We start from the raw sequence: 27,955 nt of genomic DNA, 5'->3' as shown, positions 1-27,955 counted from the left end.
CTTTCAGCAAGAACTTGTTTACATACAATATCAATGCTATTTGCATCATAACCTCTGGACATAAAGTCTCCTTTTAATCTTATCAACTCTTCAGATAGAATATTATCATCGCAGCATAATCTAGATAGTCTCAGGGCTTGGCCCTTGACTATATTATTAAATATCGTCGGGTTATGCATACTAGTACGATGCAAAAAGGTTGGGCAGTAACAAGACTTTCTATATATACAGGTGGATATTCTTTCCTTGTCTATTTTAACTGTGACATCTAAATAGTTAATAGAATTAAATGATCTCACCATCGTAAATTTAAGGAATTCACTGGAACTATTTAACTGTACCAAGAAGTACCAAACATGAAAAAATGCAAAATATGATAAATTTGCAATGTATTCTATTATTATTTTTAACTATTAATGTGATTTTATTTGTTATTGTGGTTTATTATGAATTTTATGTGTTTTGTATTATGAGATGTAAAAAGTTTTTATGCATACGTGAGCACTTTTATGCAACTGCACTTTAAAGAGAGAAGCATCAATTATTCAATTATGTTGTTTGAAAATTGAGTTAAATAGCAGCTACTCAGTTATGAAATTGTTACGTCTGATGAAGCGGTTGAATCCGTGAAAGCGCTTACGTTTTGTCTGTGTGTTCGCAATAAATATTGTTTTTTATAATCATCCTCGTATTTTTTGGAAACAACTTTTGGAGATTTTGGATACTTGAATTGTATGGACTTCTGAATTCTACATATCTGTTGCTGCTTAAGGGCGTTTGGTGATATATTACAATTTACTTTTGGGTATCGTGTGTGGATATATATATATATATATATATATATATATATCAAACTTAACTCAAACGATATATATATATATATACATATATATATATATCAAACTTAACTCAAACGATATATATATATATCAAACTTAACTCAAACGATCTCCCGTTTTAAATTAGGAAGAGGTGAGAGAATTAAACTTTCTTTACAACACACACTGAATTAAATGAGTGTAATTAAACAAGAAAGGGATAGTAAAGACAGCCCTCTCACTAGAAATGGGCTTCTAACACTAAATTTAAGGCGGGATAGGGAAGTAACACAGGCCTAGCAAAGATAAACGACGGCCAGAAGCGAAGCACAAGAGCGAACACTCTAAACTAACCAAATAATTAGCCTAACCCTACAATCCCTGAAATGGCTTGAACTCCCAAACTACCTAGACTATCTCCAACTGACTACTACACATAGACTCATATTTCACCCAACAAAATGTCCCGCTCTAACTAACATCCTTCCCCCTTATACACCCAACAGAGCTCTCAGATCTGAAAATAAGAACTTAATTACTATCCATAAACCTAAACGTCCTGCTGGCCAACTTCTTCTATCTTTCTCACCAGGCACAAAATAGAATTCCCTTCCCTCCACACTAAGAATCATACCAAACTCAGAAAACTTCAAAACCCAACTATTCAATCACCTGTCCACTAAATGGAAATGTACCTGCCTTCACCCAACCTAATCCAAGGGGGCTCTCTCTCCGGTTCCAAAGCTCTACAACTCTCACAGTTATCTTCCTATGAGCCCATCTAAGCTCTCAACAATTTCTATAGCTTCTCTCTAAGCTCTCAACAACTCCTACAGCTACCCTCACACAGCCCAACCTTGTAAATATTGGAAATAGCATTCTACTGTTGATGTGTGTGTATGTAAAGCGTATTTACATTTTCTTAAAAGGTTTGTATGTAAACCGTTTCCACACCTAACCCATATCTGTTTTCCCTCAAATTAAACTGTGTGATCCTTACCTTCAAGCTTAATGAATGTGTTAACTATGCATAATATTGAATGCATTTAAGAGTAACTATTCTCGATAAGATATTTAATATTAACTATCATTTGTGTCTAAATTGTATAATCCATCTTGGAGCTTTTCTCCCCGGGCCTCCACTGAAAATGGGTCAATTTGGCCCAGTGCACTTCCCCCGTATTCAAATTGCACATAAATAAATAAATAACTACTAAAACTCTAATCACTAATTTTCTAAACAGCCAAAGCACAAAGTATATTAATAAGAAGTAACATTTTCCAACTTAGCCAGAGCCACAATGGAAGCACCCAATCTGTTTAGTGGCAAACGAGATCTGTGAGCTTTCCTAGGGCATGATGGGATGGGGATACAGCCATGAGCCAGTGAAGACCTCGAGCTTTTGTATACGGCCGAGTCAGAACTGAGGATTGGCTCCGAACCCAACCAGTGAAGGATGAAGGCGAGACCGGACAACATCACATAGAATGTTTTCGTACGCAGTTTCTCTCTGCATCCAGGAGACATAGAACAGGGTTGTGATAGCAAGGAAAAGATTGCATTCAGACAGCAGATGCAGGGCCTACCACATTAAGTACAACGTCATAACTTTGTGCTGATAATGGGGGATCTGGATGCACATATTGGGACAGACAGACAAGACAGAAAAAAGTGAATATGTGGACTGCCTTGGTGCACAGGGGCGGAGCAACAGGAATAAAGGAGGATACACCACTCTAGACTTCTGTCTGACAAATGACCGAATGGTGGCCAACACAAGACAGCCAGCACATCACAACATGCAACTTGGGTAGACTACTACTTCTTAAGAAAAGGGCACTGGGAAGAATCAGTGATTGCAAACTCATCCCCAGGGAAATAGTCGGCCCACATCATAAATCACTGGTTGGCACAATCAGTTGCAAGGAGTGGTCAAACAAAGCTCTTAAGTCAACAAAGACTGGGCTGAAGACAGTACAGTTTTGTACCTACCATAAATGTAGATGTTCGAGGATCCACATTGCTGCAGTCCTAACTATAGGGTAGTCCGCTGTCCAGTCGGCCCGAATACCAAAGTATATGGCTGACGTCGGTCAGGGCGCATTAGACTGACGTCAGTACGTCAGGGTACTAATGCGCATGACCGACGTCATATCCTCAGTCTTTTCTTGCCCCAGATGTCAGAAGACCCTGAAAAGATAAGGCCAAAAACCAAAAACTCCCAAAATACCTGCACCAAAAAATATATATATACAATATATACAAAATTAGCAGAATACAACCTCACCTACACAACCACCCCTAAACACAGAGGGGAAGGAGGGAGGGTAAATTGGACTGCAGCAATGTGGATCCTCGATCATCTACATTTATGGTAGGTACAAAACTGTACTATGTTCTTCATTCCACATTGCTGCAGTCCTAACTATTGGGTAGAATCCCAAAGCAGAGGTAAGGGAGGCTGGCAAATCATAAGGAAGCAGGAACTGACAACATGCCTTGCAAAATAGCTGTGGCAAAACCAGCCCTAGACTTAGAGTAGAGAGGAAGGTGATAATGCTTAGAGAAAGTATGCACTGAACTCCAAGTAGCTGCCTCCAAAATATCCTTAGTTGCCACCCCTTAGAAATGCTGTGGAAGTGGCAGTAGCCCTAGTGGAATGAGGCCTAATCCCAGCTGGAATCTCCTTGCCATGATGGGAATAACAAAATGTAATGCAACACCCAATCCACCTAGAAATAGTTTGTTTTGACACAGGCTTGCCCTGTGAACTCAAAGCAAAAGAAACAAACAACTGCTGAGACTGCCTAAAATCCTTAGTCCTGCTCAAATAATAACGCAATAGCCTGTGTACATCTAAAGTGTGCAAAATCTTTTCCCCTTTATTTTGGGGATCTGCATAAAAGGTAGGCAAATGAATAGTTTGGTTTAAAGCCACACTAGAAACCACCTTAGGCATAAAGGAAGGATTAGTACGTAAAGATACCCTATCCTTATGAAAAATCAAAAAAGGCTCCACTGCCATAAGGGCCTGCAGCTCAGAAACCCTTCTTGCAGAAGTAATGGCCAACAAAAAAGCAGTCTTCCATGACACGTATTTCAATTCAGCAGTAGCCGAGGCTCAAAAGGTTGTAGAGTAAGTTTCTCCAACACAAAATTGAGATCCCAAGCAGGAGTAGGAGCTCTACGTGGGGGTCTTATATTCTTTGCCCCTCTAAGAAATTGCTTGAACAAAGGATGCGAAAACAATGGTGGGTCACAATCATAGTGAGCTGAAATAGCTGCAGCATGAATCTTAATGGAAGAGAAAGACAAACCTTTGTCCAGTAACTCAGTAAGATATTGAAGAGCCACACTCAAATTTGGCTCAGAAATCTCCAAATTGTTTGCTGCACTCCAAAATAAAAATCTCTTCCATTTTTCTGCGTACACTTTCCTTGTACTAGGTCTTCTGGCTTCCATAATCACATTTAAAACTTGTTGAGGAAGCTGAGACCTGCTGTCTTTCAAAACAGAATATGCCAGGCTGTTAGATGTAGAGAGTGAAGCTTGACATTGAGCAGATGACCGTCCCTCTGAGACAACAGGTGTGGAATCAATGGTAAAGGCCATGGAGGCTTCCTTACCAGACTCCTCAGTAATGGGTACCAGTGCTGCGAGGCCAATCTGGAGCTATTAAAATCATCCTTGGCTTGTCTTGTCTGACCTTTAGAAGCACCTTTGGAAGAAGAGGCAGAGGTGGAAAAGCATACACATGAAGATTTTTCCAACTGAAAGAAAGAGCATCCACTTTCCAAGCTGTGTGATGAAATCCTTCGTGCAAAACTTTGGCAGCTGGTGGTTTAGTGGAGAAGCGAACAGATCTATGTCTGGAGTTCCCCATGACACTGTCAATTTTGAAATACATGAAGATCCAGTTTCCACTCGTGGGGATCCATGATTTGTCTGCTTAATACATCTGCTAAGGAGTTCTGTGCTCGGCAGAAACCTTGCCTGAAGAGTTAGTTGCAGACTGAGCGCAGTCTCCCATAAAATCATTGCTTGTCTGCACGATGGGTAAGAATGTGTTCCCCCTTGTTTGTTGATGTACCACATGACAGTTGTGTTGTCTGTTAGAATCAACACCTGCCCTGGAAGAAGTAACTCCTTGAAAGCAATTAATGCAAACTGAACTGCTAACATCTCTTTCATGTTGATATGTAGATGCTGTAGTCTGGCAGGCCACTTGTCTTGTATCCACTTTCCATTTAGATGAGCTCCCAAGCAATATCTGAGGCATCTGTCGTTAGAATCTGACTTGCCTCTGGCCGGGTCACAGAGAGTCCCTTGTTTAGGTGACATTCCTGAGCCCACCACAAAAATTCCTTTTGAATGCAAGGTATTATTTGAATGACAGTGTCCAAATCCTGGCAGTGCTGTGTCCACAGATTTTTGAGATACCATTGTAGCTTCCTCATATGCAGTTTGGCATTGGGAAGCACCAGAATACAAGATGCCATGAACCCTAAGGCTTGAAGGACTGTCCTTGCAGTCAGCCCGGACTGAAGAGATAGATGATGGAAGTAACTGGAAAGATTCTTTTGTTTGTCCGGGGTTAAAAAGGTCATCTGGGCTGCTGTATTCAGTCTCACACCCAGAAAGCACATGTCTTGAGAGGGTACTAGACTGGACTTTATTTCGTTCACAGAATACCCTAGGCATCTTAGCACTGCTATGACATATTCCAGATGCTGTAGAAGATCTTCCTTTTCTTGAGCCAGAATCAGGCAGTCGTCCAAGTAAGGATAGATTTGGATTCCTTTTAGCCTGAAGTAAGCTATCACTGGAGCCAGAACCTTTGTGAATACTCTGGGCGCAGTAGATAAGCCAAAGGGCAATGCAGAGAACTGATAATGAGAATTTCCAGCTCGAAGCAGATACTTCCTGCAACTTAGTCTTATTGGCACATGAAGGTAAGCTTCCTTGAGATCTAAAGTTACCATCCAGTGATCTTTGCCCAGCAGAGGTAAAAGCTGTTGTAACGTCAACATTTTGAACTTGGGAATGTCCAGATAAGTGTTGAGGATAGATAAATCCAGAATTGGTCTCCACGTGTTCCCCTTCTTTGGTACTAGGAACAGGCGAGAATAAAATCCTAGGCCCCTTTCCGGCACAGGAACTGACTGAATGGCCCCTATTTGGAGCAACAGAGAAATTTGCTTGTGAGCCTCTGTTCTTTGAAGAGGAGGAATGTCTGGCATGCCTTTGTAAGGAGGCAAGGTATGAAAATAAAACCTGTAACCGTGGTGAATAATATCCAGAACCCATCTGTCTTGGGTAATTAAATCCCAATTTTCTTTGAAAAGAGACAGCCGTCCTCCCAAAGGTGCTGCCAGGCGAGAACGTACTGGCAGCTGAAAAGGCAGGTCATTGGGTCTGCTTACGAAAGGACTGACCCCTGCCCTCACCAGAAGTCTGAGCAGGGGAACTCCCTGTCCTAGGCCTAAAAGACCCCTGAGCTCTGCCCCTACCACGTCTAGACCTACCCCTAGACTGGGAATCATAAGCAGGATAAGTCCATCCCTTAGTAGGCCAATTTCTACTAAACTTGGAGGCTGCACCTGCAAAAATCTTTAACAGTTTGCATAGACTTAGCCTTGTCCTCCATTTTCTTCAAAACTGCTTCCACAGGCGAACCAAACAACACATCAGACTGTAAAGGAGCATCCAAAATCCTTGTCTTAACATGCTCAGCTAAATTCTGATCTCTCAACCAGGCGTGCCTACGAAGAACAGAACCAGTGGCAGCCACCCTGGAGGAGGCCTGCACCGCATCAAAACCACACTGCAAGGAATGTTTACCCACCTGTTCAGACACATGAACTAAATCCTGCAACTCTTTACACTCAATACCTTCAGCCAGAGCATCCACCTTAGATTTCAACTGTGAAAGAAGATAATTCTGATATTTTAACATGTGAAACTGACAATTCAACGCCCTCATGGCTAAAGTGGAAGAAGTATACACTTTCTTTCCCCATCTATCCAAAGCCCTTGCCTCTTTATCAGGAGGGACAGGATTTTTAACAACTGAGGCCTTCACACCTTTAGGCCCCTGAGAGACAGTTTCGGGTCTGCCCTAGGACTCTTAAAAGATACTTATGAGCTTCAGGCACCCTATAATACCTATCCGGTTTAACTGGGGCAGGAGGCAAAGAATCAGGATTCAGGGAAGCTTCTGCAAACACATCTTCCACCACATTCAAAACAGGAGGTATAGCTAAAGGCCTATGCTGGGGTAAAACAAGAATTCCCTAAGCCTTTTCCTGGAATCAGAGAAATCTTGACCTTCCCATTTAAAATGCTCCCTCATGGAATGCAGAGTCTCTGAAAATGAAAAATCCTCAGGAGGAGAAGCAGAAGGAGGAGAATCATCCACATCAGAATCAGAATAAGGAGGGTACTCCTGCAAGTCTTCAGCCAAGACTCAAGCCTCGAGCATTGCTCAAAACTCTCAAACTCAGGTTCCACCCTAGGCCTCTTATCAGGAGGGGCATAGAACCCCTAATCATAGTAATCAAATCCTCTGCCATTTTAAGCATATGTTTCTTAGGCAAAGACCCTGAAGCACTAGGAGAAACCCCACTGAAGCTAAACTTGGCCTGCCCTCAAAGAAGCCTTGGAAACTGAAGGGGAGGCTCTAACCACCTTAGGAAGAGAGGGAAGAACAGCCACCTGAGAAGCCACTCAGCCTGGCCTACTTCCTGAGAGGATACATCCTGTAACAGTAAAGTCTCTCCCTGAGACTCCAAAGAAACACCTGGCAAAACCTCCGGCTCCACTGAGCCTTCCAAAGAACCGATGTCTGGGACTGTCGGTTCCTCCACCTAGGCTTTGCTGCTTTATCTTTGCGTTTTTTAGCCGAAGCCGGCGTCGGAGCATCCGACGGCATTTTATAATTACAACGCTTCCCAAACACTAACCTGGCACAGTCTAACCTTCTCTTAATAGTGCGTTTGTTAAATCTAGCACAAGAGCGGCATCCAACAACGCCGTGCTCAGGCCCTAAACAAGGTATACACAAAGTATGGTAATCCCTATGAGGTATCTGTTTCCCACAAGAAATACAGTTATTCACTTTTTCTGACATCCGGTTAAATACTGAGGCAAGAAAAAACCAAAATATTCCCCAACGGGGTACTTAGCCAACTTTGATTCGGTCTGAAACTCTGACTTCAGAAACTTTCAGAACGCCAACCTGCACTCGCAAAATTGCTTCTGCATCGGACCATGCGGCAAAAAAGACTGAGGATATGACGTCGGTCATGCGCATTAGTACCCTGACGTACTGACGTCAGTCTAATGCGCCCTGACCGACGTCAGCCATATACTTTGGTATTCGGGCCGACTGGACAGCGGACTACCCTATAGTTAGGACTGCAGCAATGTGGAATGAAGAACATCTGGAGACGTCTACAGAGAAAGCACAACCATTCAAGGAATTACTCAGGGCTCCAGTGCCTCAAGAAGAGGAGGAAATAGATGGAGATGAAGAAGAAGAATGGCAACAACTCAAAATAGTATGTCTTGAGGACTACAGAACAGATATGCGACTCAGCCAGGTATAGAAATAATAGTGGTAGACTGCAGAAGTCCAGGAAGTCACTGAAAGAAAGAAGGGAGGACTGCAGGAAAAAGTAGGAAATAGAAAAGATGGACCAGGCTAAGAAGGAATACTGGATGGCTAACAAAGCAACTACGACAGGAGGATAGTAAACAGAGAGACTACGACAGCAGGATAGTAAACAGAGAGACTACGACAGCAGGATAGTAAACAGAGGGACTACGACAGCAGGATAGTAAACAGAGAGACTACGACAGCAGGATAGTAAACAGAGAGACTAAGACAGCAGGATAATAAAGAGAGAGACTACGACAGCAGGACAGTAAACAGAGAGACTAAGATAGCAGGATAGTAAACAGAGAGACTAAGACAGCAGGATAGTAAACAGGGAGACTAAGACAGCAGAATAGTAAACAGAGAGACTAAGACAGCAGCATAGTAAACAGAGAGACTAAGACAGCAGGATAGTAAACAGAGGGGCTAAGACAGCAGGATAGTAAACAGAGGGACTAAGACAGCAGGATAGTAAACAGGGAGACTAAGACAGCAGGACAGTAAACTGGGAGACTAAGACAGCAGGATAGTAAACAGAGAGACTAAGACAGCAGGAGAGTAAACAGAGGGACTATGACAGCAGGACAGTAAACAGAGAGACTACGACAGCAGGATAGTAAACAGAGAGACTAAGACAGCAGGATAGTAAACAGAGGGACTACGACAGCAGGATAGTAAACACAGAGACTACGACAGCAGGATAGTAAACAGAGAGACTAAGACAGCAGGATAGTAAACACAGAGACTAAGACAGCAGGATAGTAAACAGGGAGACTAAGACAGCAGAATAGTAAACAGAGAGACTACGGCAGCAGGATAGTAAACAGAGAGACTAAGACAGCAGGATAGTAAACAGGGAGACTAAGACAGCAGGACAGTAAACAGAGAGACTACGACAGCAGGATAGTAAGCAGAGAGACTGAGACAGCAGGATAGTAAACAGAGAGACTACGACAGCAGGACAGTAAACAGAGAGACTACGACAGCAGGAAAGTAAACAGAGAGACTACGACAGCAGGATAGTAAACAGAGGGACTACGACAGCAGGATAGTAAAGAGAGAGACTACGACAGCAGGATAGTAAACAGAGAGACTACGACAGCAGGACAGTAAACAGAGAGACTAAGACAGCAGGACAGTAAACAGGGACTACGACAGCAGGACAGTAAACAGGGAGACTAAGACAGAAGGATAGTAAACAGAGAGGCTACGACAGCAGGATAGTAAATAGAGAGACTAAGACAGCAGGATAGTAAACAGAGAGACTAAGACAGCAGGATAGTAAACAGAGAGACTAAGACAGCAGGATAGTAAACAGAGAGACTAAGACAGCAGGATAGTAAACAGAGAGACTACGACAGCAGGAAAGTAAACAGAGGGACTAAGACAGCAGGATAGTAAACAGAGAGACTATGACAGCAGGATAGTAAACAGAGGGATTAAGACAGCAGGATAGTAAACAGAGGGACTAAGACAGCAGGATAGTAAACAGAGAGACTAAGACAGCAGGATAGTAAACAGAGAGACTAAGACAGCAGGACAGTAAACAGAGAGACTAAGACAGCAGGATAGTAAACAGAGAGACTACGACAGCAGGACAGTAAACAGAGAGACTAAGACAGCAGGATAGTAAACAGAGGGACTATGACAGCAGGATAGTAAAGAGAGAGACTACGACAGCAGGACAGTAAACAGAGAGACTAAGACAGCAGGATAGTAAACAGAGAGACTACGACAGCAGGACAATAAACAGAGAGACTAAGACAGCAGGACAGTAAACAGAGAGACTAAGACAGCAGGACAGTAAACAGAGAGACTACGACAGCAGGACAGTAAACAGAGAGACTACGACAGCAGGATAGTAAACAGGGAGACTACGACAGCAGGATAGTAAACAGGGAGACTACGACAGCAGGATAGTAAACAGAGAGACTACGACAGCAGGACAGTAAACAGAGAGACTAAGACAGCAGGACAATAAACAGAGAGACTAAGACAGCAGGACAGTAAACTGGGAGACTAAGACAGCAGGATAGTAAAGAGAGGGACTACGACAGCAGGATAGTAAACAGAGAGACTAAGACAGCAGGATAGTAAACAGAGGGACTACGACAGCAAGACAGTAAACAGAGAGACTAAGACAGCAGGATAGTAAACAGAGAGACTAAGACAGCAGGATAGTAAACAGAGAGACTAAGACAGCAGGATAGTAAACAGAGAGACTAAGACAGCAGGATAGTAAACAGAGAGACTACGACAGCAGGATAGTAAACAGAGAGACTACGACAGCAGGATAGCAAACAGAGAGACTAAGATAGCAGAACAGTAAACAGAGGGAGTACAACAGCAGGTCAGTAAACAGAGAGACTACGACAGCAGGACAGTAAACAGAGGGACTAAGACAACAGAACAGTAAACAGAGGGACTACGACAGCAGGACAGTAAACAGAGAGACTAAGACAGCAGTTGCAATAGCAAAGGAGAAGACACCCAATGCACTCTATTAGCTTCCGGAAAGTTACTCAGCAGATGGCACAAAGAAACTATTAGGCTGCAGGGCAAAGACAGAAAGATAAAGAAGATGGTCATCACACAACCTCTGTAACTGATGCCACCAACGACCACCTCACCATTACACGGGATATCAAAGGCAAATGGAAGGAGTATTTCCACTAGCTTCTGTATCGGGCAGGAATTGAAACTGAGTCTCCTCCATGGAGACATGAATTCTACCACTGTACCACCGATGGAAATGCAGAACTTGTAATATTTTAGAAAGTGTGTGTGGGATTAGAACCCCTTACATTACATATCTGTTAAATAGAGGTCTAAAGACAACAGAATCTTGCCACAGTAGTCAGCATTAATCAAGGTAGTTGGTGTAGGAATAGAATCAACTGCCTTCTGCACCAAATGCAAGTGCCTGTTAAGCTAATTAACCCACTAGGTAAGGCCTATGAATTCTGAATGAAGAAAACATGACCGAAGCTACACTGTCTCAGACACATCCTGTGATGACAATGAAAGAGGAATAAGAACCCTCCCTGGAAGAAATAAAAGCAGCACTAAGGAAAAACTGACAGCAGCAAGCTCAGACGAGGTCACAGCAGATATGACCAGGATGCTGCGTGGAAATACGGGAGAGGTGGCTCCAGAGGGCACTGACAGCCGTACAGAATGAAAGTCATCTTACATGGCTGGAGGATAAGCATTCTAATGCCAGTGTACAAGAAGAAAAGGGACATTCATATGTGTGGGCAGTACTGAGGAATTAAACTATCACACTGCATGCAGTTCTGGAGGAGGTGATGGATAAACGGATATGCAGAGTAGTAGAAAGTAAGATGGGAGATGAGTGGTTCAGATTCAGATCAGAATGCAGCACTACAGTGTCAATGTTTTTAGTGAGACAGACAGTTGAGAAGAAACTAAAGATGACGAAAGAATCCAACTGGGCATTAGAGAAAGCATATGACAAAGTCGCAAAAAAGCTGATTTGGGATTTGGGCAGTCCTTCAATGGTCTTAAGTCTCAGAAACACTGCTAGAATTACTGCAGGCTACGTACAAGGATCCAATGACTACAGTACAAACAGTGTTCAGACTCACAATGGGAGTGAGTGTGTATCAGGGTAATGGACTACATTAGCAAGCAGTTCAGGGGGGACAGATCAACAAAACTACTGTATGCAGAGGATGCACATTACAGGTCGACTCGACTCTAAGCATAAACTTCAGCATAGATAGGGGAATTTAAATGTGAGGCACACATGATGAAAGGGAGTACAGATAAGATTGTAATGGCAGCCAGTGAGGAGACATTAGAAGAAGCTGAAAACTGAGAAGGGAAAATAATGGAAAATTATTAACAGCTTCAATTATCTGGGAGAGGTGGTTGAGGAGAAGGGAAGTCTGAATGAGGAGATCAAAGTTAGAATCAGAGGGGCTGCAGCCAACTGTCACAGTGTGACAGAGGTAGTGTTTGACAAGGAAGCTGAAAAGTAAGGTGTACAAAACAGTGGTGCAACCAGTACTACTGTGACATCTACAAACAGTGGTGTGACCAGTACTACTGTAAGGAGTACAAAGAGTGCTGCGACCAGTACTACTGTAAGGTGTACAAACAGTGGTGGGACCAGTACTACTGTAAGGTGTACAAACAGTGGTGGGACCAGTACTACTGTAAGGTGCACAAACAGTGGTACGACCAGTACTACTGTAAAATGTACAAACAGTGCTGCGACCAGTACTACTGTAAGGAGTACAAAGAGTGCTGCGACCAGTACTACTGTAAGGTGTACAAACAGTGGTAGGACCAGTACTACTGTAAGGTGTACAAATAGTGGTGCGACCAGTACTACTGTAAGGTGTACAAATAGTGCTGCGACCAGTACTACTGTAAGGTGCACTAACAGTGGTACGACCAGTACTACTGTAAAATGTACAAACAGTGCTGCGACCAGTACTACTGTAAGGTGTACAAATAGTGGTGCGACCAGTACAACTGTAAAATGTACAAACAGTGGTACGACCAGTACTACTGTGACATGTACAAACAGTGGTGTGACCAGTACTACTATAAGATGAACAAACAGTGGTGCGACCAGTACTACTGTAAGATGTATAAACAGTGGTGCGACCAATACTACTTTAAGGTGTACAAACAGCAATACTGCTGTAAGGTGTATAAACAGTGGTGCAACCAGTACTACTGTAAGGTGTACAAACAGTGGTGCAACCAGTACTACTGTAAGGTGCACAAACAGTGGTGCAACCAGTACTACTGTAAGGTGCACTAACAGTGGTGCAACCAGTACTACTGTAAGGTGCACAAACAGTGGTGCAACCAGTACTGCTTTAAGGTGTACAAACAGCGGAGCGACCAGTACTACTGTAAGGTGCACTAACAGTGGTGCAACCAGTACTACTGTAAGGTGCACAAACAGTGGTGCAACCAGTACTGCTGTAAGGTGCCGAAACAGTGATGCAACCAGTACTGCTGTAAGGTGTACAAACAGTGGTGTGACCCGTACTACTGTAAGGTGTACAAACAGTGGTGTGACCCATACTACTGTAAGATGTACAAACAGTGGTGTGACCCATACTACTGTAAGGTGTACAAACAGGTGTGTGACCCGTACTACTGTAAGGTGTACAAACAGTGGTGTGACCCATACTACTGTAAGGTGTACAAACAGTGGTGTGACCCGTACTACTGTAAGGTGTACAAACAATGGTGTGACCCGTAGTACTGTAAGGTGTACAAACAGTGGTGTAACCCATACTACTGTAAGGTGTACAAACAGTGGTGTAACCCGTACTACTGTAAGGTGTACAAACAATGGTGTGACCCGTACTACTGTAAGGTGTACAAACAGTGGTGTGACCCATACTACTATAAGGTGTACAAACAGTGGTGTGACCTGTACTACTGTAAGGTGTACAAACAGTGGTGTAACCCGTACTACTGTACAGTACAAAAATCTGGGCAGTAAAGGCTAAGCAGCTGAGGAAGCTAGAGGTAATGGAGGTGAAGTGTCTGAGACGAAGAAATGAGGTAACCTCAGCAGATGCCCAAGTTGCTCCAACTGCTGAAAAGGTCAAAAACATTACAGAGTACAGGTGGTTCAGGTGCAAAAATCAGAAGGAAAACTGGTTAAAAAAAAATTAGGGATAGACAAGCGAAGTCAAGAGGAAATGAAGGTGTCCAGCAAAGAGATGGATGGACTGCGTGAGTGAAGACTTGCAACGGTCAAGTGGGACTGCCACAGAAGGTAGGAGAGAGGCACTAAATTGAGAGAGACAGAGACACTTTAATCTTTTTTTAACTTGTACATATTTTAAACATTCATAAATTTGATGGATCTGATGAATCAATTCCCAAGGGAAAGTGTTTCTCAAGGAATGTTATTTAATAAACACCCCTTATAGATCACCTGTCAACCACAAAAATGAATGGAAATCACACAAGCCTTGTAAAAACAGGCAGCCATTTTAACTACAAGAATCCCTGAATCACACAAGCCTTGTAAAAACAGGCAGCCATTTTAACTACAAGAATCCCTGAATCACACAAGCCTTGTAAAAACAGGCAGCCATTTTAACTAAAAGAAACCCTGAATCACACAAGCCTTGTAAAAACAGGGAGCCATTTTAACTACAAGAATCCCTGAATCACACAAGCCTTGTAAAAACAGGCAGCTATTTTAACTAAAAGAATCCCTGAATCACACAAGCCTTGTAAAAACAGGGAGCCATTTTAACTACAAGAATCCCTGAATCACACAAGCCTTGTAAAAACAGGCAGCCATTTTAACTACAAGAATCCCTGAATCACACAAGCCTTGTAAAAACAGGCAGCCATTTTAACTAAAAGAATCCCTGAATCACACAAGCCTTGTAAAAACAGGGAGCCATTTTAACTACAAGAATCCCTGAATCACACAAGCCTTGTAAAAACAGGCAGCCATTTTAACTGCAAGAATCCCTGAATCACACAAGCCTTGTAAAAACAGGCAGCCATTTTAACGAAAAGAATCCCTGAATCACACAAGCCTTGTAAAAACAGGCAGCCATTTTAACTAAAAGAATCCCTGAATCACACAAGCCTTGTAAAAACAGGCAGCCATTTTAACTAAAAGAATCCCTGAATCACACAAGCCTTGTAAAAACAGGCAGCCATTTTAACGAAAAGAATCCCTGAATCACACAAGCCTTGTAAAAACAGGGAGCCATTTTAACTAAAAGAATCCCTGAATCACACAAGCCTTGCAAAAACAGGCAGCCATTTTAACTAAAATAATCCCTGAATCACACAAGCCTTGTAAAAACAGGCAGCCATTTTAACTACAAGAATCCCTGAATCACACAAGCCTTGTAAAAACAGGGAGCCATTTTAACTACAAGAATCCCTGAATCACACAAGCCTTGTAAAAACAGGGAGCCATTTTAACTAAAAGAATCCCTGGATTTTTTTGTAACAATGCACTACTGTCTTTTTTTAAATTACACCTAATTTAATGTAAAAACCCAATTCTACTACGTAATAATATAAGGTGAGGTTAAAGTTCGGTGAGAATGGACAATCTTAAAAGTACCACTTTTGGGAAACTGATGCTGGCATGCCAGTTAAGATGCTGTGTTCTCACCAGCCACTTTTTGTGGCGTATTTAGACCAGTGCTTGAATCTCCTCCCCCCCACTGTAAGTTTTCAAAATGTAAACACGTATCCATTAAATATTTTTTTTTAAATAAAACTAAAATTGACCACCTTATTCCTCCTGCAGGAGGGTTTAACATTTTAAAACAGAGGTAATCCAGAAAGCACAAGTCAGGTCTGGTATCCTGCCCTTGACCTAGAGGATGAGAAGATGAACAAAAAACAAGAGTACAGAGGATTAGACCAGACAAAAATCACTTTAGCTAGCAGATCTTATGCTCGTTAGTCCTGAAACTCAATCCCCTTCTAAGGATAAGGTGTGATTTCTAAACTTATTTCACCATCAGTGGTTCTTCTGGTATCGACCTCAAATAATTTTTACTCAGGTAGGTAAGAAATGTCAGAGATGTAATGAAGAAGACAGAGGACAGTGGCAAAGTATTTACTGGAAATGCAATGAGTTGGTAGATTTTAAATATTCCCTACAGAGTACTCTGTCAATTTTTTTTTTCGGGGGGGGGGTGCTTTGTTTGAGAGCTGGAATACAGCATCTGAATTGCCTAAGGATAGTAAGGCCTTTCCTATGTTTAACGCTACTGGTTGTCAAAAATTAGTTACTAGAAAATGGAAATTAAAAGCCTAGTTAACTGCGATCATAGTACTGAATATTGTAAAGGACATGAAGGAACTCAAAAAAGATACTTTCGAAGATGGGAGAGGAGGTGGCCTAATGGTTAAGGTGTTTGCCTTACAAACACAAGGTACAAGGTTTGAGTCTCAGAAGGGATAATTGGCTAGGCTTAAAATGGCTCGCAAGGGCAGTTAGCTTAGTACTAACCTATGAAAAGAAAAGTAACAAACTTCACAGAAATAAATGGCATTTGTGGGAACAATACATACTGAATGATGCTCAGTCAAAGTACGGTTTAAGGGAATGCAGTTATAATAACTACCGAATAATGCTCAGTCGAAGTACGGTTTAAGAGAATGCAGCTATAATACATAGCAAATAAATGCTCAGTCAAAGTATGGTTTATGGCAATGGAGTTATAATAAATAGCGAATAATGCTCAGTCAGAGTACGGTTTCAGGGAATGCAGTTATAACACATACCAAATAATGCTCAGTCGAAGCAAGGTTTAAGGGCATGCGATTATAATACATACCGAATAATGCTCAGTCGAAGTAAGATTTAAGGGGATGCAGTTATAATACATACAGAATAATGCTCAGCTGAAGTAAGGTTTAAGGGAATGCAGTTATAATAACATACCGAATAATGCTCAGTCGAAGGTTTAAGGGAATGCAGTTATAATAACAGATGAATAATGTTCAGTCGAAGTAAGGTTTAAGGCAATGCAGTTATAATACATACAGAATAATGCTCAGTCGAAGGTTTAAGGGAATGCAGTTATAACAACAGATGAATAATGTTCAGCTGAAGTAAGGTTTAAGGGGCTGCAGTTATAATACATACCAAATAATGCTCAGTTGAAGTAAGGTTTAAGGGGATGCAGTTATAATACATATAGAATAATGCTCAGTTGAAGGTTTAAGGGAATGCAGTTATAATACATACAGAATAATGCATAGTCGAAGGTTTAAGGGAATGCAGTTATAATAAATAGCGAATAATGCTCAGTTGAAAGTTTAAGGGAATGCTGTTATAATACATACAGAATAATGCTCAGTTGAAGGTTTAAGGGGATGCAGTTATAATACATACCGAATAATACTCAGGCGAAGTAAGGTTTAAGTGACTGCAGATATAATACATACTGAATAATGCTCAGTTGAAGTAAGGTTTAAAGGAATGCAGTTATAATAAATAGCGGATAATGCTCAGTTGAAGTAAGGTTTAAGGGAATGCAGTTATAATACATACTGGATAACGCTCAGTCGAAGTAAGGTTTAAGGGAATACAGTTATAATATATAGTGAATAATGCTCAGTCGAAGTAAGGTTTAAGGGAATGCAGTTATAATAAATAGTAAATAATGCTCAGTCGAAGTAAGGTCTAAGGGAATGCAGTTATAATATATAGCAAATAATGCTCAGTCGAAGTAAGGTTTAAGGAATGCAGTTATAACAAATAGAGAATAATGCTCAGTCGGAGTAAGGTTTAAGAAGATGCTGTTATAATACATACTGAATAATGCTCAGTCGAAAGTTTAAGGGGATGCAGTTATAATACATACAGAATAATGTTCAGTCGAAGGTTTAAGGGAATGCAGTTATAATACATATTGAATAATGCTCAATCGAAGTAAGGTTTAAGGGAATGCAGTTAAAATACATACTGAAAAATGCTCAGTTGAAGTAAGATTTAAGGGAATGCAGTTATAATACATACTGAATAATGCTCAGATGAAGTAAGGTTTAAGGAAATGCAGTTATAATATATACCGAATAATGCTCATTCGAAGGTTTAAGGGAATGCAGCTATAATACATACCGAATAATGCTCAGTTGAAGTATGGTTTAAGGGGATGCAGTTATAATAAATACCGAATAATGCTCAGGCTAAGGTTTAAGGGAATGCAATTATAATACATACTGAATAATACTCAGCTGAAGTAAGGTTTAAGGGGATGCAGATATAATACATACCGAATAATGTTCAGTCGAAGTAAGGTTTAAGGGGATGCAGTTATAATACATACAGAATAATGCTCAGTCGAAGGTTTAAGGGAATGCAGTTATAATACATACAGAATAATGCTCAGTCGAAGGTTTAGGGGAATGCAGTTTTAATACATACCGAATAATGCTCAGTTGAAGTAAGGTTTAAGGGGATGCAGTTATAATACATACCGAATAATGCTGAGGCTAAGTAAGGTCTAAGGAATGCAGTTATAACACATACCGAATAATGCTCAGTTGAAGGTTTAAGGGAATGCACTTATAATACATTACGAATAATGCTCAGTCGAAAGTTTAATGGAATGCAGTTATAATACACACAGAATAACGCTCAGTCGAAGTAAGGTCTAATGGAATGCAGTTATAATATATACCGAATAATGCTCAGTCGAAGGTTTAAGGGAATGCACTTATAATACATACCGAATAATGCTCAGTCGAAGGTTTAAGGGAATGCACTTATAATACATACAGAATAATGCTCAGCCGAAGGTTTAAGGAAATGCAGTTATAATACATACCGAATAACGCTCAGTAGAAGGTTTAAGGGAATGCAATTATAATACATACAGAATAATGCTCAGTCGAAGATTTACGGGAATGCAATTATAATGCATACCAAATAATGCTCAGTCGAAGGTTTAAGGGGATGCAGTTATAATACATACCGAATAATGCTCAGTCAAAGGTTTAAGAGAATGCAGTTATAATACATACCGAATAATGCTCAGTCGAAGGTTTAACAGGATGTAGTTATAATACGTACCGAATAATGCTCAGTCGAAGGTTTAAGGGGATGCAGTTATAATACATACAGAAAAATGCTCAGTCGAAGGTTTAAGGGGATGTAGTTATAATACATACCGAATAATGCTCAGTCGAAGGTTTAAGGGGATGCAGTTATAATACATACCGTATAATGCTAAGTCGAAGTAAGGATAAAGGGAACGCAATTATAATACATACCGAATAATGCTCAGACGAAGTAAGGTTTAAGGGAATGCTGTTATAATACATACCGAACGCTCAGTCAAAGCAAGGTTTAAGAGAATGCAGTTATAATAATTAGTGAATAACGCTCAGTCGAAGTAAGGTTTAAGGGAATACAGTTATAATACATACCGAATAATGCTCAGTTGAAGGTTTAAAGGAATGCAGTTATAATACATACCGAATAATGCTCAGTCAAAGGTTTAAGGGGATCCAGTTATAATACATACAAATAACGCTCAGTCGAAGGTTTAAAGGAATGCAGTTATAATACATACCGAATAATGCTCAGCCAAAAGTTTAAGGGGATGCAGTTATAATACATACCAAATAATGCTCAGTCAAAGGTTTAAGGGGATGCAGTTATAATACATACAAATAACGCGCAGTCAAAGGTTTAAGGGGATGCAGTTATAATACATACAAATAACGCTCAGTCGAAGGTTTTAGGGGATGCACATATAACAGAGGACAATGACAATGAAAACTGTTAATGTTTATTTTTGTTTTCTTTTCTGTTAATGTATATGAACTCATGTTGCAACTTAAAATGTGATGACTTATTAAAGATGTTAAAAAAAAATCTGCCGGAAGAGACAGAGGAGGTGACACAGAGATACCAGGAGAGAGGGGATGGGGGTATCAGCAGTCTGTGCGCAGAGAAAGGGGAACATTCCAGAATATAATGAGAACATGATCTGACAAAAGACAAAAGTGCATAGGAATGCTACAAAGATGAGAACAGATTGGGTACAGAAAGCAATGACAGTTAGCCTGGACAGGATATTGTCCTTCATGCTGGGCTGGAAAAGTACATATCAATAACTGAAACGGAAAATTAGAAGGGAGGGTGAAAGAATCAGAGGTGTGTAAGTGTTACAGTAATATGCAGAAGGTCATAACGTACTTCTCAATAATTGAAACAAAATTAGAAGGGAGGGTGAAAGAATCAGAGGCGTGTAAGTGTTACAGTAATATGCAGAAGGTCATAACGTACGTCTCAATAACTGAAACGTAAAATTAGAAGGGAGGGTGAAAGAATCAGAGGTGTGTAAGTGTTACAGTAATATGCAGAAGGTCATAACGTACGTCTCAATAACTGAAACAAAATTAGAAGGGAGGGTGAAAGAATCAGAGGCGTGTAAGTGTTACAGTAATATGCAGAAGGTCATAACGTACGTCTCAATAACTGAAACGTAAAATTAGAAGGGAGGGTGAAAGAATCAGAGGTGTGTAAGTGTTACAGTAATATGCAGAAGGTCATAACGTACTTCTCAATAATTGAAACAAAATTAGAAGGGAGGGTGAAAGAATCAGAGGTGTGTAAGTGTTACAGTAATATGCAGAAGGTCATAACGTACGTCTCAATAACTGAAACGTAAAATTAGAAGGGAGGGTGAAAGAATCAGAGGTGTGTAAGTGTTACAGTAATATGCAGAAGGTCATAACGTACGTCTCAATAACTGAAACGTAAAATTAGAAGGGAGGATGAAAGAATCAGAGGTGTGTAAGTGTTACAGTAATATGCAGAAGGTCATAATGTACGTCTCAATAACTGAAACGTAAAATTAGAAGGGAGGATGAAAGAGTCAGAGGCGTGTAAGTGTTACAGTAATATGCAGAAGGTCATAACGTACGTCTCAATAACTGAAACGTAAAATTAGAAGGGAGGGTGAAAGAATTAGAGGCGTGTAAGTGTTACAGTAATATGCAGAAGGTCATAACGTACATCTAAATAACTGAAACGTAAAATTAGAAGGGAGGGTGAAAGAATCAGAGGCGTGTAAGTGTTACAGTCATATGCAGAAGGTCATAACGTACGTCTCAATAACTGAAACGTAAAATTAGAAGGAAGGGTGAAAGACTCAGAGGTAAGTGTTACAGTAATATGCAGAAGGTCATAACGTACGTCTCAATAACTGAAACATAAAATTAGAAGGGAGGGTGAAAGAGTCAGAGGCGTGTAAGTGTTACAGTAATATGCAGAAGGTCATAATGTACATCTCAATAACTGAAACGTGAAATTAGAAGGGAGGGTGAAAAAATCAGAGGCGTGTAAGAGTTACAGTAATATGCAGAAGGTCATAACGTATGTCTCAATAACTGAAACGTAAAATTAGAAGGGAGGGTGAAAGAATCAGAGGCGTGTAAGTGTTACAGTAATATGCAGAAGGTCATAACGTACGTCTCAATAACTGAAACATAAAATTAGAAGGGAGGGTGAAAGAATCAGAGGCGTGTAAGTGTTACAGTAATATGCAGAAGGTCATAACGTATGTCTCAATAACTGAAACATAAAATTAGAAGGGAGGGTGAAAGAATCAGAGGCGTGTAAGTGTTACAGTAATATGCAGAAGGTCATAACGTACGTCTCAATAACGGAAACGTAAAATTAGAAGGGAGGGTGAAAGAATCAGAGGTGTGTAAGTGTTACAGTAATATGCAGAAGGTCATAACGTACGTCTCAATAACTGAAACTTAAAATTAGAAGGGAGGGTGAAAGAATCAGAGGTGTGTAAGTGTTACAGTAATATGCACAAGGTCATAACGTACGTCTCAATAACCGAAATGTAAAATTAGAAGGGAGGGTGAAAGAATCAGAGGCGTGTAAGTGTTACAGTAATATGCAGAAGGTCATAACAGATGAAGAACAGAAAAACAAGCTTGGATGACATGGACTGTGATGGGGAACCTGAGTAGGAAGACGGGAGAGATGGAAGAAGTGATGCAGGTGGAGAATCTGGACACTGCTAGCTTCATGGTAACAGTAGTCAATCACATCAGGATACTGGACAGGGTCAGGCTGTTCACCAATGATAGAGATGGACAGTTAGGTGTGAAGCAGCAAAAGGAGAGCATCAGATACAAGGTTAGGGAGGAGAAATGACAACAACGCAGGAATGGGAAAAGGGTATGTTCAGAGTTACAAGTCAGGTCTAGTGCCTTAGCACTTACAGTAGAAGAACTGGAGGAAAGCTGCTGTATTCATACAATCCACTGTCCATTGTTAACTTCCCAGATGATGCCCATAGTCTAATGGATGGTTAGTTACATTAATTCCTGGCATACAGACCACGGCCTAAAGCTTAATGCAAAATTCAGCAGAGTATACTATGGAGAACAAGAGCATCCCTGTACCTGCTACAAAGATGATAACCTCCACAATGTTAGTACTAATCTCAGAGATCGAGGCATGTTCATAAATAACTAGCTCTCTGACTATGTCTCAACCATCACCTGGCACGACTAATCACCAAAGTTATATTCTCTACACCAAAAGAAGTTACTGTCCCTCTCTACGTATCCCCTAAGAGTCCTGTTAAAAATATGATGCTCTTCCTCTGACATGTAGCTATCCTAAACCCCCACATGAGAGGTCGTGGTGGCTTCTAACAGAGATGATATGGGTATGAAACCTACCATAAACGTCCACTAATGGAGAAAGAATATGTTGAAAGACTGAAGGAGCTACAGCTCTGCTCCATAGAGACTACACTAACAGGTGGAAAGGAGAATTGGTGCAGAAAATCACGTCACGGAAATGTGACGTGGTCATTATTAACCTGGACAGACAGGGAAAGACAAGGCACAACCAGACTAAGAAGAATGGTGCAGAAAATCATGTCACGGAAATGGGAAGTCGTCATTTTTAACATGGACAAACAGGGAAAGACAAGGCACAACCAGACTAAGAAGAATGGTGCAGAAAATCACGTCACAGAAATGTGAAGGGGTCATTTTTAACATGGACAGACAGGGAAAGACAAGGCACAACCAGACTAAGAAGAATGGTGCAGAAAATCATGTCACGGAAATGTGAAGTGGTCATTTTTAACATGGACAGACAGGGAAAGACAAGGCACAACCAGACTAAGAAGAATGGTGCAGAAAATCACGTCACGGAAATGGGAAGTGGTCATTACTAACAAGGACAGACAGGAAAAGACAAGGCACAACCAGACTAAGAAGAATGGTGCAGAAAATCATGTCACGGAAATGTGAAGGGGTCATTTTTAACATGGACAGACAGGGAAAGACAAGGCACAACCAGACTAAGAAGAATGATGCAGAAAATCACGTCACAGAAATGTGAAGTGGTCATTTTTAACATGGACAGACAGGGAGAGACAAGGCACAACCAGACTGTAAGAATTACCAGTTTCCTACACGTCTGTAAGCACTTTTTCACAGAAAAGGTTGTGGGACAACGATAAGAGTGGGAATCCACAGATGCTTCCGGTATAGCAGGGGACAGGTGGATAAATATTAAGGAAGGAAGGAGGGATAAAACATCACTTGATAAGCTTATTATCTCCCTCAGTAATAAAATAAATGTACTGCAAACTAATTACTATGTAATTCAACGCAATATACAATAATCCAGTATATAATGTAATATAACATATAATAAGGCAACATAATGTAATATGATACTAACTAATCTGATACAACATAACACAAAGTAAGATAATGTGAATGTATTACAAAGTAATATAATATAAGGTGAAGTAATATACTATGTAACATGAAATAATATACAGTTAGGTAAAGCAATGCAATATGACAATGAAAGCAAAAGCAGATGCAAAGCTACAACGTACTTCACATGTTGGCAAGCTTCTTCAGAAACATAACTGCTCTGGCTAGATTATACTGTTTAGAAGATACACAAGCATTACTTCCCTGGGAACAGTCAAGGCATGACTGCACCATGCTGCATGCCCCTGAAACTGAATGTGCTACACAATACATCTCATACAACTTACATCAGCAGTACTTTTCTCAGTTTTCTCTTTGGGTTCTGTGAACACTTGGTCATCTTCTGTAGGTTCTTTGTCTTCTGTAACTGGGGATGATTTCCTACGTTTTTTATCATCCTTTACTTTACTTTTCTAGAAAAAAAATGTTAATATGTAATTAGCAGCTGGATGCACCCACTACGAATAATGATGTCACGCAAGGTATTTCATATTTTTATCAAAGTACAGATAAGATTGCCTTTTTCTCAGCATCCCTCCGTTTTACTTTCTCCTTTTCTTTTTTCAGTTTCTTGGTAACTTTCTTGCTCTTTTGGTCTGAAAATATATTTTCTTCAGGAGATTTTTGGTCCTCCATAGCTCTGTGTTTCTGAACTGGCAGTTTTTCACTGTCTGCTAAAGGCCTTCAAAAGAAACAATTGAAACATACATTAATTAGCCTTTAACAGAGCGTTTCACATTGCTTTTATACAATTGAAACATACATTAATTAGCCTTTAACAGAGCATTTCACATTGCTTTTATACTATGCATCGCCTTTATGCTAATGAAAACACTTTAAGCAGCTCCATGTTACTGAGGTGTTAATACCACTGACAAAAGTAACAGAATGATAAAAATACTGGCTTCTACACAGATCACAGTACAGAGAAAGGGCCGAAAAGCATTACATTTAAGAGAAACTCGTTGAACAAACCATACGTTAGAAAGGGCAGCTGCCGATCTTTGAGGACATCAAACGGAGAAGTATCTTGCCAAAAACGCGTCCTCGCTGAAGACTCTTCAGTAGTTTCTCTGCGGCTCCATTCAGTTACCGGAGGTCAGAGGTTCACAAATAAAAAGGAGGGACCTATTCTCCAGCTTTTCTGCAGAGAAGGCTTAAAAGGAAAGGAGGAAGGGACTTTTCTGTGGCCTCCTTTCAAAGCAAGGAAGCCCACCTAGACGAACAAAAACATCAGCATACTTGAGAGGAAAATGACACGTTCACTGCTCTGCTAAGAATATTACACTTTGGTTGAAATAACCCACATTTTCCACACACACTAGAACATGGTACGTCAAAGTAAATGAAATCCTCTCCTAAAACAAGTATCAATAACTCCCCAACGTACCAAAATCCTTATAGGAGGGCACATTCACCCTAATTCTGGCCCCACCTGTCACAAAGATCATAAAAACAATTCTCTTCCACACACCACTCTAATCTTACCTCAACCAACCACCCACAACCCCGATGAACTAAATTTGATTTCTTATGCGTCTAACATTTATGGCAACAGACTGCTGGAATACATGCCTGGATTACCCAACATATGCCTGACATTCAGACTGCAATTGTAACTTGGCTTAAACCCAGCATCAACTACTCCAAAAATAACACGTTCCGGATATATCACTACCTGTAATGATTATATAAAGATGAAAGGTAGTAGTAGTGGTTTAATTTTTCCCAACTACCACCACATTTCTCCCTACAACAAACCAAAATCCAATTCAGCAGAGGTTATTACTTTCCTGAAATTAAATATTTATTACCATCCTTTACATCTGTCCTGGCAACAATACAGCCACACTGGTAGACATCCTTCAATGGACATCCATAACATTTCCCTTTACATCCCTCCCAGCGACAATATAGCCACACAAGAAGATATTCTACAATGGACATCCATAACATTTTCCTTTACATCCCTCCCGGTGACAATACAGCCACACTGGAAGATATCCTACAATGGACATCCATAACATTTCCCTTTACATCCCTCCCAGCGACAATATAGCCATACAAGAAGATATTCTACAATGGACATCCATAACATTTTCCTTTACATCCCTCCCGGTGACAATACAGCCACACTGGAAGATATCCTATAATGGACATCCATAACATTTCCACAAGAAATAATATTACTAGGTGATACGAATGTCAACTGCTTGGATATAAACTCTTAACTCCCCCACATCTAGCATGAACTTATTTGGTTTCACACAGCTAATTAATAGCCCTGCACACTACACCAAGACATCAAATTCCTTATTAGACTGCATCCTAGTATTACACCCAATAAAATACACCACCTCAGGAATAATGCCAGACTCTTTCAATGATCATCTCTGAATCTATACAACTAGACACACATTATGGTATCGAAGTGGCTGAAAATCACTGGAAACATAAGCTACAAAGCATCACAGAAAATGATGAAGTTTATATCACATGGGATCACCCATTACCAGATGCTAGAAAACCGGATATAGTGGTCCAAGAAAAGAAGACAAAAGTAACATTGATCATTGAAATAGCCAAATCCAATGACTACAGTGTCTTGCATACAAAGCGACACAAAGTCATAAAATAACAGGATCTGCAGGTAGAAACTAGAGGAATGAGGAAGAAAGATACCCAGGGAGTTCCAATAGTAGTAGGAGCAACGGGTCTTATAAAAAAGAATTTACAATCATATCTAGATATGTTACCAATCCATGTAACCCTGTACGAACTGCAGGAGTCATTAATGGGCACATTGGGGGTGCTGCAAAGAGCATTTTTGGCTGACATCAAAGATTGAAACAATACTAATTTCATGAACTTTAATCATCACGGTATTAGTAACCCAAAAGATTTGGAGAAATTAGACTAGGCATCTCACATATCCTCTTATGACAGTATATTTATAACACAACAGGCGACCTTTGCAAGTTTAACCTAGAAATGTTCACTACCCCATCTTCCATTAGATGGAACTTCCTAAAAATCCTTCCCTTAAACGGTGCTGTAAATTAATTCAATACAACTTCCGTTCATATCCTAAATGGTCTTGTACCTCCTACAAAGAAGACAGCAAAAACAAATAATGCAATTTGGCTATCCAGAAATAGTAGAATGCTAATGCATGATAGATTAAAGCATCGAAAGAATGGCAAAAATATAAACTACCACGACATCCTGAAAATGTCAGAATGCTTTGCAATAATACTAAAAAACACATAAATGAAGGCAAAAAAAATGTAGTATAATAAATTTCAGAATAATAGTAAACACAACCCTAAAAATATCTGGACAGCCATTGAAGAAATCTTGCATACCAGCCAAAACTCAACTCTAATCCCCTCTCCCTATAACTCACCACTTGAAACTGCAATACAATTCAACTCCTATTTCATACACAGTATAGCATCTCTTACCAAGGATTCACTAACATCTAATCCTGACCAACAAGCACATACCTCCTAACATCTAATCCTGACCCTGACCAACAACCACATATCTCCTAACATCTAATCCTGACCAACACCCACATACCTAAGATCTAATCCTGACCCTGAACAACAACCACATACTTTCTAGCATCTAATCCTGACCAATAACCACATATCTCCTAACATCTAATCCTGACCCTGACCAACAACCACATCTAACATCTAATCCTGACCCTGACCAACAACCACATATCTCCTAACATCTAATGCTGACCAACAGCCACATATCTCCACATCCACTTCCACCTTCAGACCTGTGCCCACACCCCATATAAAACTACTCAAACCAGGCTCTACTTCAGCTGATGACCTTCCAAGCGATTATCTTAAAAAGCAGCCGAAACCATTGCCTGTCCTATCTGAATCCTTATAAATAAGTCATTCCAAAAATCCCACATTCCTTCTCAATGGAAAAAGTCACATTATCCCTTTGCACAAAGGAGGAACCTCAACAGAAATTACCAACTTTAGACCTATAACAATCTTATCTCTCTTCTACAAAATACTTGAAAAAATGCACTCAAAAGCAATTACTAAACTACCCCTTGCTGGAAGAATTCCTATCCCCACACAACATGGCTTCGTCCTTCCCATAGTACTACTAACACTGCATTTCTAACCTATATAGATACTGTCACTAAAGCTACAGATAAAGAAATAGGCTTTTCCT

General features: G+C 40.4%; 1 protein-coding gene across 1 annotated transcript in view; it reads right to left on the bottom strand.

Annotated features, from left to right (window-relative positions):
* Window positions 1-27,955, bottom strand: part of AP3D1 (adaptor related protein complex 3 subunit delta 1) — a 3,080,434-nt gene that overhangs the window by 892,575 nt on the left and 2,159,904 nt on the right. Inside the window, exons 25-26 of the mRNA XM_044055492.1 lie at window positions 24,266-24,428; window positions 24,034-24,159 (exon numbers count right to left, since the gene is read on the bottom strand). Of these exons, the coding sequence (XP_043911427.1) occupies window positions 24,034-24,159; window positions 24,266-24,428 (289 nt within the window). The remainder of the gene's footprint in view (window positions 1-24,033; window positions 24,160-24,265; window positions 24,429-27,955) is intronic.

The sequence above is a fragment of the Protopterus annectens genome, chromosome 13.part0 (assembly GCF_019279795.1).
Source record: "Protopterus annectens isolate FY-2018-M chromosome 13.part0, PAN1.0, whole genome shotgun sequence".
Lineage (NCBI taxonomy): Eukaryota > Metazoa > Chordata > Ceratodontiformes > Protopteridae > Protopterus > Protopterus annectens.
This window is presented reverse-complemented; position numbering and strand designations above follow the sequence as displayed.